The sequence below is a fragment of the Fusarium graminearum genome, chromosome 4, assembly GCF_000240135.3.
Source record: "Fusarium graminearum PH-1 chromosome 4, whole genome shotgun sequence".
Classification (NCBI taxonomy): domain Eukaryota; kingdom Fungi; phylum Ascomycota; class Sordariomycetes; order Hypocreales; family Nectriaceae; genus Fusarium; species Fusarium graminearum.
Window position 1 is genome coordinate 7,264,669 of NC_026477.1, and position 15,630 is coordinate 7,280,298.

A 15,630-nucleotide genomic window follows, 5' to 3' on the forward strand; every position below is an offset into this window, starting at 1 on the left:
AAAAAAAGTGTCGTTCCTTGGAGAAGTTTTTTTTCGCCGGAGAATGGAGAAGGATTTTGGTGGGTGGGCGGAGAGTTTAAATTAGTGAGGTGGATGTTCAGGGACAGCCTGGCTTTTTGGTAGTGGGGATGGGGACTTGACGTGCGAGGATGATTACCCTGTACACTGGATATTCTGGCTTCACAACAGAGAGAGGGTATCATTCTGTATTTTTAATACTGCCTGTTTTTGGATCATTTAATAAATAGTGGATTTTGAGCATTCTGATAGTTTGGAGCTGTTGCGTAATTGCAGGTCTGGTTAATACCGTGTATTTCCATTCGTCAATTTGTTGATAGAACCAACAGTGATTGACACGACCAACAGGCTACTGCAACTTCATGGACTACATGGAATGAGTGTCACGTATGTATTTTAATTTCTGTTAACCATGGACGTATCTGAACCATTCAAGATAGCCTGAATGAATATTCGTAATCGTATCTTGCAAGTCGGTCACAGTAACAATGCCGGCCTCATGCTTACCCGATATGTCTAAATCCTTGCCATCGCATGTGCCGTCGCCATCTCTCCCGGGCATATCTACGTACGAGTACCTCAGACATATCAACCACTCCTTCGCAAGCGCTTAATTATATGCCATAGCCTATCATGACGATAACTTACAAAACCATCAGCACTAACACATCCAAACAATCCGACATAAGCAAGGATCTGTGGGGGGCAAAACATGGTCCATCCGTTTAGCGATCCAAGGATCACGCTAAAGCGCTTGTGGATGAAACGGTATTATGCATTAAATATAACTCCCCTCCCCACTGCTCTCGACGTAAGCAAGACTGGTTTCCTGTCAATTGGATCCCTTCACACAATGTCTGCCTCTGTTATGGACCTAGGGCCTGAGCTGCTGGCTCGTCTGCCCACTCTGACAAGTCCTCTGGGCATTGCCTCTGTCGCTGCTATTTTGCTCATCTCCCTGTTTATCACTGAGAAGCTCCTCAGTGTGCCTTATCCCCCGAGTATTCCGCTGATAAGAGAACCTGAAGGCGCTCGTCGCTTTAGTCTGCGCACGCGATGGCAGTACCTGACTAATTGCCAACCCATGTACTATGAAGCATACCATAAAGTACATATTCCTCTGCTTGTCAATGGAAAAATAATACTAACACATGACAGTACCTCAAACAAGGCAAAGCAGTCGTTGTTCCTGGCTTCGGCATCAGAATAGAAGTCCTGCTTCCCCAGAACCAGATGAAATGGACCATAAACCAGCCCGATGAGGTTCTTGATCAGGGCCTAGCCTTTGCCGAGATTGACCAAGTCTCTTGGGCCCTCGGTCACAATAGATTCGTCGTGGATGCCTGGCAGGGAATGATTGTCAAGACTGAGATGAACCGTACAATCGAAGTTGTCGCCAACGCCATGAAGGAGGAGCTGCGCGAGGTCTTTGACGAGCAATTCGGCACAGATACGGAGAACTGGAAGAAGATTGATCTTACTCCAACCATCAAGATGATCATCGCTCAAGCTGCCAGTCGGTTTACCGTCGGATTGCCACTCTGTATGTGACCCCCGTCAATTGACCCAGCAAATCGCTGACAATGTAGGCCGAAACAAGGAGTACCTTCAGAATGCTCTCGACACAAATGAGCTCTTCATCTTGAATGCTGGTCTGACAGGAGGTATGCCGCAAGTCTTCAAACCATTCACAGGCACCGTCTTTGGCTGGTTAGTCGGCAGCAAAGTGTCGCAGCTCAAGAAATGGATTGTTCCTCTCTTGAAGCAGCGCGTCGACAAGATCAAGAACCACCCCGAAGAGCCAGAGCCACAGGACCTGCTCCAAATGATGATCAAATATGCCCTCCGCGAAAGACAAGACGAGGCCGAAAACTGGGACAGCATGACACGACGTGTTGTCGCCCAGAACTTTGGCGCTATTCACAACACCCAGATCCACGTCGTTCATCTGCTCCTAAATGTCATTGGCTCCGATGCCGAGTACAACACCATTTCCGTCCTGCGAGACGAGATGGATCGTCTTCTCGGCTCCGACGACACAGAAGGCTGGACAAAAGCCGCTATCCAATCCATGACCCGCGCCGATAGCGTTTCCAGGGAGTCAATCCGTCTCGGCACTTTTGGTACACGCGCCGTCTTCCGCAAAGTAATGACCGACGACTTCAAGACGCAGGACGGCCATCACCTCCCCAAAGGAACTCTCCTTTCCTTTAATAGTTTCCAAGCACAGACAGACGACGAACTCTACGAGGACGGTCTCAAGTACGACCCCTTCCGCTTCTCCCGCATACGTGAAGAAGCTGCTAGTCGCGGTGAAAAGGCGCCCCCCGCAACCTTTGTTACTACGTCTCCAGAGTTCTTGACCTTTGGACACGGAAAGCATGCGTGTCCTGGACGCTTCCTGATTGACTTTGAGATGAAGATGATTCTGGCCTATATTGTGAAGAACTATGACATTAAGTTTCCGGATGAGTACGAAGGCAAGAGGCCTCCTAATGTCTGGATCACAGAGGCGAATAACCCACCAAGTGGTACCCATATTATGGTCAAACGACGGGCGCAGAAGTAGATAGAAAGGGTAGATAATTATAAATGAGAACAACATTTATTTGTGAGAATTGTGTATCGCATTTAATTCTTGAGTACAAGCTGGCCGCTAATAACATAAGAGACGAAATTAGTAGGTCATCTTATGCTACTTAGATTGTGCTCTTTGGGCTATTTATTTTTGTAACCCAAGACTTAGGAGGTCAATGTTGCTGCGATCCAGTAAGCGGTGTCTCCATGCACATGTTCCATCATTCATCATTCATTCATTTAGGTGAATCCGGGCAGCAAGGTTAGTGACATTAATGAAGTGGCTGGAAGTACCTATCGTATAGTTCTGCCTCCCTACAGTCCAGTCACCAATCATGGCTATGCATCTAGACAGCAACGAATATTCTTTCAAGCTCTAATTTATACTTCCCATTGGACCTTTCACAAGGCTTCGGCCCTTTCTCTTGTGCAGTTATATTCACGAGCAAGAGTCGCGTGTACTCTGCAACACAAGATAACAAAGTATGATAGAACCTTCCGTCACATCAACAACTCAAAAGAATGAAAATTGTGAGTCAGAACCCACGCCCGCTGTTTATCTGTCTACTTTCCAGCAACCCCGAGTTAGATATCAACCCTTTGCCACCTTTATCAGGGCTACTGAGAGTTTTGACTCCCACGGGGCTGGGCCCGGCGACAAACCACAAACTTACATAGTTTCTTTCCAACTCTATAGCTGATAATGACACGTAACAATTCTCAAACTCTGTGTATCTGCATTTCTACAAGAAGAGCCGTGATCCCCCATCAACTTTCCCTTTCATCTTGAAGCTAGTCTGGACTCTTGGGTGCTATCTGATGTTACTCGGGTTTGCACTTATCTGTTTCCTTTTGGTCAACAACTCCTTATATGGTAACGTTTAGTGTTTTACCTCTGTGGAATGCATACTCTTACCTTGGTAATACGAGTACTCTGCATCTTGGTGAACAGAGAAGTGACCCTGGCAGAAATACCACAGACTTAACTCCGGTACAAAATTTTGTTGAATAAACCTTTCTCCCACATGACTCAACTTGGCTCAACCTACATCCTGGCTTTACATTCCGTAGACTGTTATCCAGGTATGGCGAAAAATTATTTCTAAGAAAGAACAAACTTAATCACCCTTGATCTATATAGGAAAACAGATCTTCTGCGGTACAGACAAGACCCTTGCTGCTATTCTCTCTCTTACATACTACAAAAAGCTCATCTCAGTGAGAACTTGCTTGCAAGCCTCACCTGTATTATCACTTTCTACTGCGCTCTTGATCACTTTACTTGGTAATTTACACTCTGGCTATTCAAGCCGATTGTTTGCTAACATTTACAGAGTCATTTTTCTACAGTCAAGTGTTCTTGCAGCTGTTAAACCCCCGCTTTGCTCTTTACATCTCTACTTGTGAGTAGCTCACGACCTAGGGTGCGCGATAAGTATAACCAGTTGCTAATGTTTTCATAGATACATCTTCACATACATTCATCTTTACAAAATGTCTCGCGTTCCCATTAGCCAAAGTTATGCTTCTGGGGATCGCTATGATCAGTTTTACTTCTACGAAGACCTGGCTCCCTCTCAGAAGTCCTATAGTGAATACTACACTGGCAGACAAGAGATCGAGCCAGTTTTCTACGAAGATAAGACGCCTCGCAATCTGTCCTCTAGCCACTATAACGCTACTAGACAAGGGCATGATCAGTCGAGCTTCTACCAAGACCTGAATCCCTCTTACTCGTCCTACAGCGAATACAGCGTTTATGGACAAGAGGTCGAGTCTGTTTCTTGTGAAGCTACGACTTCCTACACTTCTTCCTATAGCGACTATTATGCTTATGGGTAATAGGTTGAATTAGTCTTCCACGAAGTGACGGCACGAAAAATGACCCTATACTTTGACGATGACGGCGTCGGGCTTGGTATTATGGTGCTAGACTAATTGTGGAATCCAAAGCAATGAATGTCTTTATAATTGTCTAAGCAAACAGAATACGGAAATATAGTTGAAACACAGGAATAAATCAAGACCTTCCAAAAACTTGATCTTTCTGCGATATGAATATTGATAGACTCACAAGACGAGATTGCAGCTGGGTGTGTATACACTAGTTGTGAACTGTCTCACATCAAAATTCGGTGAGATGGCCGAGTTGGTTATGGCGCCAGGTTAAGGTTAACCTTAACACCAATTTCCTGGTGGAGCAATCCTCCTGGGTTCGAGTCCCAGTCTCATCAGATCTTTCTTTTTGGATTTTTGATCTTTTCCCCTCAGATGGGAATCAATAAAGAATCAACAAACTAGATACCCATGATATCTTGGACAATAGATGCACTCTTTTCTTTGGACTTATTTGCCCAAACACTAAGGTAGCTTGGTGGGCAGACAGTCGGACATCTTGATTGTCGTTGCCCATGTCACGTGATGATTGGCTAGGCAGGTAGAAGCGCTTCACTTCGCAGCGGCAACCTGGAAATTGAACAACTTTCTCCTTCATCGCCATTATATACGGACAATTCAGTTTTGTCGTAAAAGGAGTGCCGACCGCCAGATATATATGTAGTCCTGAATCGTTACTCGCCACTGTAACCGCGTCGTCAATGTCATTTCTTGTCGTCGGCTTTCTCTACCTGTTGCCAGGTGGGTTATATAAAAACCTTGACTGATTTAGTGACTGATGAAAAGACTAGACCGGCTTATAATCCAAGTATAAACTAAATTGTCATTCTTTTCGTCCGATATTCATTCAGTCTTCGTCTGGTTTTCATCTAGTCTTCATCCAGTCTTTGTCTAGTCCGATCTCCCTTTAGTCCCCTATGGCAACGAACAATGGTTCTTTTGACAGACCTTTCCAACGAGCTGCTAGAGGAGATACTCCTCCTTGCGACCCGTGGTGATCAGGAATGCCTACGGGAAGTTGTAGTCGTCAACAAACGAATCCAAGAAGTTGCATTCCCTCTACTCGTTCGCCATTAGAAGTGGCGAAGAGAATGCGAATCCGAAGTTGCATTACTAGCTCTGCACCTCTTGAGGCATCCCCATCATCGCTCGCTTGTACGAACCTTGGAATTCAACAGTCTGAGTACCCCGCATTCAGTAGGAAGAGTCCCTTCATGGAGCCCTATCGCGACCCGGGTGGGCCCACGGTCAGAGACCCTAGCTGAGCTGGCCGAAGCAGCGGAACGAACTTTCCCGCCGAATCTTGCCAGTAGATGGAGTCATCGTATTAGAAACGGCTGTGCAGATGCTATCGCTGCCTTGATTTTGGCCTGGTCAACTCGAGTTACCGAAGTGGGATTCGCGCTTTCACCATTCACTCAAGAGGACGACGGTCTGTATCTTTCGGATGACGAAGTGTATCATTCGGATGATGATGAAGTGGAATTCGCCCTTCCATCTCCGACCAGAGAGGATGACGATATGGAGCATTCCAATGGCATGATGATGCAATTCATCAATTGGGCAGCCCAGAATATCTCCACAACGGAAAGCGAAGACCTGTCTCTATCTGAGGTACAGCACCTGCGAATGCGAACCAGGATGAATGGCTATGGCGAAACGGAACTAGCATCATCAGTCTTTCAGTTGCCGAAATTGAACACACTCGAAACATTGGGACTTAAAGTCAGCGGGGATGAAGTTCCTATCATTCCACAAGATGGTTTGAAAATAGAGAAACTGTACCTCAAAGACTTTGAGATCACGGGAAATGGATTATGGAATGTCATCGGCGCGTGCTGGATCTTGACCTGAACAACTCGCCCAATTTCTTTGGCAGCAAGAGACAAATGTCAAACGCCATTCTTCGCCAGGCTGGATCGATCAAAGAAGTTTATCTAAAATTTCACAAGTGGGGTGTACGTTGGGATGATACCCAGTTCCTCTCGGGTTATGAAATTCCGTTGGATCGCTGCTCTGCACGTCTTTCCCAGCTTCATACACTCACAGCCGACGTCAAGGATTTGCTCCCAAGTCCCGAAGGCCCAATCACGCCAGACTTTCTCGTTACTAGGCTGCCAGTTTCCATCAGGGAACTAACAATTAATTGGTACACTGTGGAAATGGGTAGTAGTCTGGGAACTATCGCCATAGGTACGGGTGAAGTTGACATTTGGTTGGGCATTGTCGAAGTCCTCAAGGTGTTACTACCCGAAGCTAGGCCAGGTTACAAATTCAGCAACCTGAGATACCTCGATGCTTCGGAGATCCTTTTGGGGTCTGATGAGTTGCAAAAGGTTGTGAAAATTGGGGAATCGAATGGTGTGCATGTAGAGAACTTTTCAGTGGCGTTTTAGGTTGTGCAGAAGGAAGAAGGTGTTGACTGTGGAGTAAGGCTACTTCTTTTTGCCTAAAGGTCAACAGAAAAGTTAGTCTTGGATTTGAAAATATACTAAACAAGCAAGTAGATGACTTTATAGCCGAGTCTGACGATGACATGTCTTTTGATCCGCGCGACATAGGTATTCGGGATACAGACTGAAGACAAAACGCAGCTGTTAGGGCATAAAGAAGTTATATAGTGATCGCCATGCTTCATAGTATAGATTATGTCGTACTATTTAGACTAAAATCTTGGGATATTCCTTCCCATACCCTAACTTTTCGTGGTCATTCAAAGGACGAAGTCAGTTATCGCCGTGGAAAACCGTGCGTAAAATCATCGGATGTTTCAATTCATGATAGGGAAATACAAAAGAAATCTTGTTAAAAGTCTAATATATTTGAGAAACTCTACTAAAGAAGATGACCACAAATAAACAAACTCTTAAGTAGAATAAGTGTTTTTGTAGTTTATAAAGAAATTGGCTGTGTGCCTAGCAGCTTGTTTATCCTCTTCCTTTTACCAACAAGTCACAACGCAGACCATCGCCAACTTTCGACATCTCACAAAATGTCTCGCCTGCTAGAACTCCCCAACGAGCTCCTTCACGATATTGTGCTTTTCGCTTCCTACGACGGTTACGGCCACTCATGCCTAAAGTCCTTGACTCTTACAAACAAGGGGCTTCGAGAGATCGCATTCCCTCTACTTGCACGCCATTGGGATAACTGTATCTGTGCGACAATGTTTGAACGACTGGTTCTACACCTTTTTACGTACCCTCAGCATCGCTCTCAGATTAGATCGCTACAATTTACGAACCATTTTTGGTACGCGGATCCAATGGTACGTGAGAGACTTATCCAGTTCCGTGTATCATTACACGAAGAGATCTTGAAAGAGCTAGCAGAGGAAGCCAAAAGGACTCTGCCGCACCTTGCCGAGTCCAATGAGGACTGGATTAATCGCATCCGACAGGGCTACATAGACGCGATTATGGTGCTGATCTTGGCCTGGGCAACAAGCTTGACCAAAATCCGTCTGTGGTTCCGAGGGATCTGCATGTCTGATGACAAAGATCTGTTGAGCCGCTGTTTATCAAGTCAACCCCGGCTCAAATACATCTATATCGACCTGGAATACTTCCTTCCACTCCCCCAAAACGTGGATTCATTCGCGCCAGACTCTCTAGTCTCCATACTGCCAGCGTCTCTAACGGGTCTAAATATCACTTGGCTCGCACGTCATGACATGCACAACCGCCCAGACCCGCCACTTCCACGCCGGTATAACGAAAGTCAGACCTGCTCTCGCATTACGAAAGCCATTAGGATGGTGCTGGAGGAAGCTGGACCGGAACGCAAATTCAGTAAGCTACAGCGCGTTCACATGGTGAACGTGGATTGGGTTCGTGAAGAGTTCGACAAGGCTGTGAAGCTTGGTAAATCCAGGGGGGTATCAGTTACAAAAAGCATCTCGTTCTGGTAACTTGGATGGAGAATCTAGTATAGAATGCCTTTCCCATGTACTATCCACAACCATCAAACGCTTCCAATGAAGAATCTATCCCCGTCTATTATTTCATACAAACAACAGCAGCCGTGACAGTCGCCCAAACAGCCTGAAGGAAATCTCCCCGACAATCCAAGCCAGCCAAGAAACGCTGAACAGCGACGGAGCCAATGGTGGAAGCTACAAAGCATGTAGCAATCTTGGATGACAAGCCCCGCCTCAGAACAGCAGCACCGATGAGAAGATCGCAAATGGGAATTATGCGGGATGTGGTTGAGCCGTCGTCGGGACTGCGGTCGTTTTGATATTGGTAGAAAGATGTGGTTGATGTTGCGCCGTGGGTGAAGCGTGAGGCGCTGCCGTAGAAGAGAAGACACGCCAAAGAGATTGGAAGATATTGTTTTAAAAGAACGATGGACATTTTGAGTAATATTTGCGGCTTTTTGATGTCAAGATTGTGTTGAAAGAGTGATGTCGTTGCGTTGTTATGTGAAAGTGCTGAGTCAGATTATAGACTGCGTCCAAGCGAGCCGCGCAGCCATTCTGATACTTGTAGTTAGTTCTCGTGTCAGGGATCAAGTAAAATGATATCTCATATGGCAATGTTAAATCCTTCCACATCGAATTTATCAGTATTATTGTTGCACTATCGAATGCCATTAACTGCTAGAATTAGTTCTTTCGTAGTGAATGTCAGAGTTGATCTGTGTAGTTGCAGATTTATTTGTAATCAAAATATCCCCCATGAATGAATATTGCATCAAATAATTGGTTAATATCAGGACATTCCAAGACCAATACATCAATGCTTTGTACGACACAACGTCATCCCGTAGGTTCCGAGGTATCTTTGTGGTTCTGCTACACTTCACCGCCTGGAATTTACATCTTTTCGGAAGGCAGAATTACAGATACAGAAGAAACAAAAACATACGCAATCCGGCATTGCAGTCATGGTTGAGCCATTCTGGGGTCCTCAGACCTCTTATCTAAAGTAAGTCTATACCGTCATAGTAGGGGAGCAATTACTAACTGAATTAGTTTCTGTGAAGAGGTAAATATCGCATAATATGTCTATCAACTCAAGTTGACGTGTCATTTTCAAAATAGGATTATACAATCACTCGATATATCGCAGAATTCATCAATACTATCAGTAGTCTCACATATGGTTGGTCTAGTATCTTGTTCATTGGCTGGTGATCTGGAACTGAAGATCTATTTTAGTGGCATATGGACTATATGGTTTGTTGACCTCCCCCAAGTTCCCCACGGGTCCCCGGTTGATCTCATACTGTGGACTCATGGGGGTTGGAATTTGTTCAGCTGGCTATCACATGACGTTGAAGTACCACACCCAGATGTGTAGGTAAATCTCATCCAGCTGTTGGTCTCTATACTGACCTTTTCTAGCTGATGAGCTGTCAATGCATTTGCTCACTACGCCTCTCATTTATCGTCTCCTTACCTTCAAAGCTTCACCAGAAAAGACTCGACTGATTGGTATCATTCTCTCGATACTCTTCACTACCGTCATGGTGACGCACATGGTGATGGATGAATTTATCTTGCACGCTACCACTTTCGGTTTGGGGGTCTACATTATTGCTACTCGAGTATTGAAAGTCATTCCCCAACAGGTGAAGAACCCCGTCACCATGAAAAAGTTTCAGAACATTGCCACTCTTGGCCTTGGTGAGTAGTAGAATCAAACTAATTTCACATGATTGAACTAATATCTGTAGGATCTTTTGTCTTTGGTTATGTTATTTGGCTGATCGATGAATTCGCTTGCCGTTATCTAACCAGTGCTCGGCATACGATTGGTCTACCTTTTGCTTTCTTGCTCGAACTGCATGGATGGTACGTTAAATGGCTAGTACTGGTTTGGGAAAAGACTGACAGATATCAGGTGGCATGTTTTCACCGCCATCGGAGGGTACACTGCCGTGGCAGTCATCGACGTTGTAACGACGGGAGAAGTGACAGATGATCCAACAGACACATTTGCTTGGCCGGTCCCGCTTGCGGTAAAGCTCATGTCTGGAAAATCCAGCTCATTAAAGCAAGGATAAGATCGGCAAAAGGCATTGCCGATATATGTGCCTTGAGGATCAGAAGTGATATCAGGCAAATGATTGAATCTGCGGTTTCAAATAATAACTCAACACAATTACTATAAGCACGGGAGAACGGATCTGTGCCCGAAGACCGGAAGAACGGAAGATCAACAAGTAACGGCTACCTTGGAGCCCAACCAGACCCGTCCTATCGAGCCAGTCTCCGAATGATAAGACGATTGCTGAATAGCGAATGATGCCAGTCTGATTAAAAACCAAGCTACAAGTACCTCAAGATTCAAATAAATAAAATAGTCCCGAACTGTGGTAACATGGATAGACACTGAGCATGTGAACCATGATTGTTCTGCTCAAACCACGTTTCACGGAACATCGGAGGTGTGAACCGGTATATTAAAACACAGCATTCAAGTAAAGGAAGATAAATAGATGAAATTCAGTATGAGTTTATGCGTCATATACGATCCATAGAGTATGGGGTCACCATCCTATTCCAATGCCGATATTGCCCGACTCTAGAGTGCCGTCCCCGCCTAGTCAAGCAAAATACCTGCTGGTGACCGAAACAGGATCTAATTCTAGACTGTCTCATCCTGTTTTCGTATCTCTTCTCCGTGTCTCCGATGAGGCTCCGCAGTAAAAAACCTGCAGTCCGGTCCAGCCCATCATATTGCGCGCCCACGATTAAACCCTGGCTTAAGCTTAACCTCTCTACCCACTGCTCTCCTTGTTTCTTATCTTTGAGCTATTAAGCATAATTTTACACGACCCGTGATCGGCAGTGGAGAAGTGGGTGAGAAATGTGGGAAATGAAGGGATGGGGAAACAAGCTTATTGTTCATCCAGAGACGACCGCAGACAATGTTCTCAACCTCTCAAAAGTAATATGAGTTAGAACTTCCATGATTAACCACTAAAAGGATTCCCGCTGAGCCTCATCTGCACGCCCAACCAACCGCCTTTTTCTCAGAGTCACATTGCTCTTCCATCCCATAAACGCCAATTTGGTACTATCACCTTTTGGGAGGACGAGACCGCCCAGAGATAAGAGAGTCGAGTCTAGCAGCTAAAGCTTGGCTTTTAGTTAGTACAGTGGAACTTTGACGGACGGACTTTGCTCGGAATGGTGGGATCGGAAAGCTTGAAACGGTACAACGCCGAGATGCCAAGATGATAATTTTACTCTGTCCTCTGTTTAATAAGGGAGAAAATGCCCTGTATTTTTAGATTTTGTCTTTTAACAGTTCAGTCACAATGCACAAAATGACAATTGATGTGTCTAGCCCAGCGGCCTATTCACCAGCTGAAACAGCAGAGCTCATCTGCAGGGCTGGTGTAAAAAAGGGAAGATCGAGACCTGACAAAGTCTTTTTATCTGGAATTTCTGGAGGATGTATTCTTTCTTTCGGATGTGCTGTTTCATTGACCGTTTTGACGGCGCCGTGGTACCAGGAGAATGCACCGGGCTTGATCAAGATTATTGGAGCCATGGTGTTTCCGTTGGGTTTGGTGACGGTCATATTGACGGGTGCTGATCTATTTACTTCGACAAATTTGGTATGTTACTTGACTAGCAAATATGCATCGTGGTTGACTAATGTTGGGGTTAGTTCACCTTTGTTGCTGTCCTCAATGGAAGATTATCAGTGTGGAGGATGTTGTTGCACTGGTTCCTATGCTTCTTTGGAAACCTCAGTGGTTGTCTCTTTGTCATGGCAATCATTGTTGGCTGTAAGTACAACCTCAGAAGCACTACTCGCAACCCGTCACTAATCGCCTCTGTAGATGGAGGCATCTTGGATGGAGAAGCATACAGAGAAGAAATCATCGCCTATACAACAAAAAAACAAATCACCCCCGAAGCCCACCAAATCTTCATCCGAGCCATTGGATGTAACTGGCTCGTTTGTCTAGCTTGTTTCCTCGGCGTACAAGCTAAAGACCTAACATCAAAAGTCATTGGCATGTGGATTCCCGTCTTTGCCTTTGTTGCTCTTGGTTTCGACCACGTCGTTGCAAACATGTTCTTCATACCACTGGGTATCTGGATGGGCACACCTGGTTTGACCATCGGCCTGTATATCTGGAAGGGTTAGTTCACTCCACCAATCCTTTTAGCAAGCACTCTAACTAACCAACATAGGCATGATTCCTGCTTTGTTTGGTAACATTCTTGGCGGTAGTTTGTGCTGCGGTGTGTATTTCTGGTGGATGTACTTGGCGGATGTAGATGATGAGCATGAGCCTCAAGACAAGGGTATTCTTTCCCACCCTGGGCATGACATTCCATCAGATGAAGAGAGTCAGATGGAGTCACGGTAGGACATGGAACGTAAGAGGGCCTGGGAATTAGACCATAAACATAGATTTAGATTTAGACAAAAGCGATTAAAAGAATAGACAATCGAACTTAACAAATGCACATTGCACAATGACGGCCTCGGGCGATCATAACGCTTAGCCACTGAAAGCATTAGAGACAAAAATTAATGAATTAGTTTAGGCTACTTTAGAGTAGAATCGTAGGCCTTTTGGCCTATAGTAAAAAATGAGCCATCATACAATGCCTCAGATCATCGACCAAATCCGTCCGTCCCTCCCTCCAACCAAAAATTATCCGTGTCCTTTTGATGGGGAGATCCCCTCAAGCCTTTTCAGTATCGTCCTTCAATAGTTGCTCGATCTTATTGTAGATCTTGATTTGGTCTTGGATTAATGAAGACTTTTCCAAGATTTCGATGTAGGGAAGCGCGTATCTAAGACCATTCTTGACGGGTCTGAGTACACCGATGTCCTCCATAGCTTGCTCTACCGACTGGCCAAATTGAGAAAACACAGTCTTCTGCGACGTCCAATTCTTCTCGTGTCTGATCAGCGCAAGCTGTGGGTTAAGGCCGACGGCTCTGTGCACAATCCTCAAGACGTCTTCCAGGCTGCCCTTACCCTCACTCGCGTTTGCATGTAGTACCTCCGCGCTGGCAATGAATGGATGTACTTTGGAGAGTAACTGCCTGACCTCTTGCATACTTGGTTCATCGTTTTCCAAGCAGACAGTTAAGGCATCCCAGTCTCGCGACAAGGCTGGGGCGCTTGCCATCAGTGTCTCAATTTTGACCTTAGCAGCCGCACCCAATGTTGGTGCGGAGATCCTTGGCCGCTTCGCTGGACGTTCGGTCACGACACCGAAGCGTCGCTCAACAAACGCCGTGATGTCCTTGTTGTCGGTATAGTAGTCGGAGGTAATGTCAGGAAATAAGACGTCGATTTGTTTTGCCTGGCCAGTCAAGACCATGAAGCGGGTGTTTGGCTTTGGCTTCCAATAGTCTTCTGCAAAGAAATCGTACATCGAATGTGTGGGTGGTTTCAGGTTTCTTGAAAAGAGCCAATGCGGACCAGCAATGTAGCGGAACGATTCACGTTTCGGATCAATATTATGATAACTTGGGAGTCCAAGAGTTCGAATATCGTTCAAGCAGCAGACTCTGGAGAGATCCAGTGACGGAGGTTCTGCGCTTGAGCAATCTTGTGGAAATACCATGTGAGTACCTGGCATGGAAGCAGGAATCAAAGTGAATCTGTGAGTCTTCGAAAGTTGCGGATATCGAGATTTGACTTGCGAGTACCATTTTCGCATTTCCTTGGCACTAATCAAAGCGGTACTGATCCTGCTATCACTACTACCAACAGTGTCCGTGTAGTAATGCTTGGTTGCGAAACGCGCTGGGTGGATGAATTCTGTGAGGTGCTTGATCTCTACATATCTCAGCATGTGAGAGAAGTACAGTATGAACCGACCGAGACGGGGAGCATGTATAGGAACCTGACGGGTTACAAACGCTTCGCTGGGCCAAGATTCATCCTCAAGATCGAGATATATAATCGTCGCAGCAAGTGCTATGTTCAATGGCACGTTGTCAAATGGATGAGCAGACAGAAATGTCTCCATTGCCTTGATCATTCCAGGAGGGAATTCCAATGCGGCCATTGGCGGCCACCGCATTCTGAAATGAAGCTTGTCGTAGTCTTGACCAACGTGAATAGGTCGACATAGTGCTGGCTTTCGCACTTCAGACTCGTTGGAAGGAAGTGTTTTTGCGACACCTGCAGGATTCAGATCCTCTTGCAAAAGTTTGTTCTCTCGCTTCATGATCTCCAAGAATCGCCGTTTCGTTTCACCATGGAGTTCGTTGTTCAATGCGGACTTGGCATGTGCAATGTTGCCTGGAATTAGCATGTTCTCCAGCCAGATGATGCTTTTGCCACCGTCGTTGGTGTCATTATCCACATTCAAGAGAGTGAAAGCATCTAGGCTGTCAGTATTCGTGATCTTTGAATCCCGATCTACGTCTTTGCACAATAAGACTGGCAGACAGTCTACAGCACAAATGCCGACGTATATACCCTCGATATCAGTATTGATTGTCGTTCTTGTCGAAGAGCCCATGCCCACGTGTTCTCTGACGTCTTTCATGTCTTGACCTGTCTCTCCCTCGTTCACATTGCATGCCCTTGCAACGAGCTTGAATGCCATGTGGGGAGATGTCGGGCTCCTGGTGCTGGTCGTCGAATATCTAGGGCTGTATGGTCCAGGATTCCAAATGGCGTGGTTAACCCTCGTCTTCGAATTGTTTGGATTGAAGACTGTACGAGCGAAAAGGTCTGAGAGTGGGTATGCCTGGGTCTTGCGTCGAGACTCTGTATAAAGCCATCTTTCGTCATCCAAAAGGTCTTCCAGCTTCCCGCCACTGGCACCGAAAACGTCGGCTTCTTGTGTTTCTTTGTATGTGCCATCTTGATTCTTGAGTCGCATTGTAGGTCTCGCCTCCTTGATGGCGGCCGGTCGACACGGCATAGTGTCGGGGAAAGATTATCAGGGCCGACGAGGAGAGCCTTGCTGTAAAAGTGAGCCACTGTAGATTAAAGACAAAGGATGAGTTGGAAGGAAAGAAGTAGTCGAGATCCCATAGGCAGGTAGCCACAGGCGTAGAATATTTCACGTGATTCCTATGTGTGAATCACGGCTAATCTGAAATCGTGTGAAGGTTGACAAGTGCGTGCAGCTAGCTGGTCGATTTCAGAATCACTGTAGGCAACTTCTCTGGGGGGATGAACAATTCTCGAGCC

General features: G+C 45.8%; 6 protein-coding genes and 1 non-coding gene across 7 annotated transcripts; 6 read left to right on the forward strand and 1 right to left on the reverse strand.

The window, feature by feature from the left end:
* Window positions 1-871: 871 nt before the first annotated feature.
* FGSG_09195 (uncharacterized protein) lies at window positions 872-2,587 on the forward strand (the record flags this gene model as incomplete). Its single annotated transcript, XM_011330282.1, has 3 exons — window positions 872-1,126; window positions 1,177-1,534; window positions 1,608-2,587. The coding sequence occupies 3 exons, from the start codon at window positions 872-874 to the stop codon at window positions 2,585-2,587; spliced, it is 1,593 nt and encodes a 530-aa protein (XP_011328584.1).
* Window positions 2,588-4,089: 1,502 nt separating this feature from the next.
* On the forward strand, window positions 4,090-4,533 carry FGSG_09194 (uncharacterized protein; the record flags this gene model as incomplete). Its single annotated transcript, XM_011330283.1, has 2 exons — window positions 4,090-4,374; window positions 4,441-4,533. The coding sequence occupies 2 exons, from the start codon at window positions 4,090-4,092 to the stop codon at window positions 4,531-4,533; spliced, it is 378 nt and encodes a 125-aa protein (XP_011328585.1).
* Window positions 4,534-4,729: 196 nt separating this feature from the next.
* Window positions 4,730-4,829, forward strand: FGSG_20725. Its single transcript has one exon. It is a non-coding gene; the product is annotated as a tRNA-Leu (tRNA).
* Window positions 4,830-5,421: 592 nt separating this feature from the next.
* Window positions 5,422-7,072, forward strand: FGSG_09193 (uncharacterized protein; the record flags this gene model as incomplete). Its single annotated transcript, XM_011330284.1, has 6 exons — window positions 5,422-5,511; window positions 5,569-6,253; window positions 6,292-6,449; window positions 6,525-6,852; window positions 6,947-6,958; window positions 6,999-7,072. The coding sequence occupies 6 exons, from the start codon at window positions 5,422-5,424 to the stop codon at window positions 7,070-7,072; spliced, it is 1,347 nt and encodes a 448-aa protein (XP_011328586.1).
* A 2,690-nt stretch (window positions 7,073-9,762) lies between these two features.
* On the forward strand, window positions 9,763-10,500 carry FGSG_09192 (uncharacterized protein; the record flags this gene model as incomplete). The annotated part of the gene is made up of 4 exons (XM_011330285.1): window positions 9,763-9,790; window positions 9,839-10,120; window positions 10,171-10,288; window positions 10,338-10,500. The coding sequence occupies 4 exons, from the start codon at window positions 9,763-9,765 to the stop codon at window positions 10,498-10,500; spliced, it is 591 nt and encodes a 196-aa protein (XP_011328587.1).
* Window positions 10,501-11,760: 1,260 nt separating this feature from the next.
* Window positions 11,761-12,828, forward strand: FGSG_09191 (uncharacterized protein; the record flags this gene model as incomplete). Its single annotated transcript, XM_011330286.1, has 4 exons — window positions 11,761-12,063; window positions 12,117-12,237; window positions 12,292-12,597; window positions 12,650-12,828. 4 exons carry the CDS (start codon window positions 11,761-11,763, stop codon window positions 12,826-12,828), a joined length of 909 nt encoding a protein of 302 aa, XP_011328588.1.
* A 322-nt stretch (window positions 12,829-13,150) lies between these two features.
* FGSG_09190 (uncharacterized protein) lies at window positions 13,151-13,852 on the reverse strand (the record flags this gene model as incomplete). Its single annotated transcript, XM_011330287.1, has 1 exon — window positions 13,151-13,852. The coding sequence occupies one exon, from the start codon at window positions 13,850-13,852 to the stop codon at window positions 13,151-13,153; it is 702 nt and encodes a 233-aa protein (XP_011328589.1).
* Between the last annotated feature and the right edge of the window lie 1,778 nt (window positions 13,853-15,630).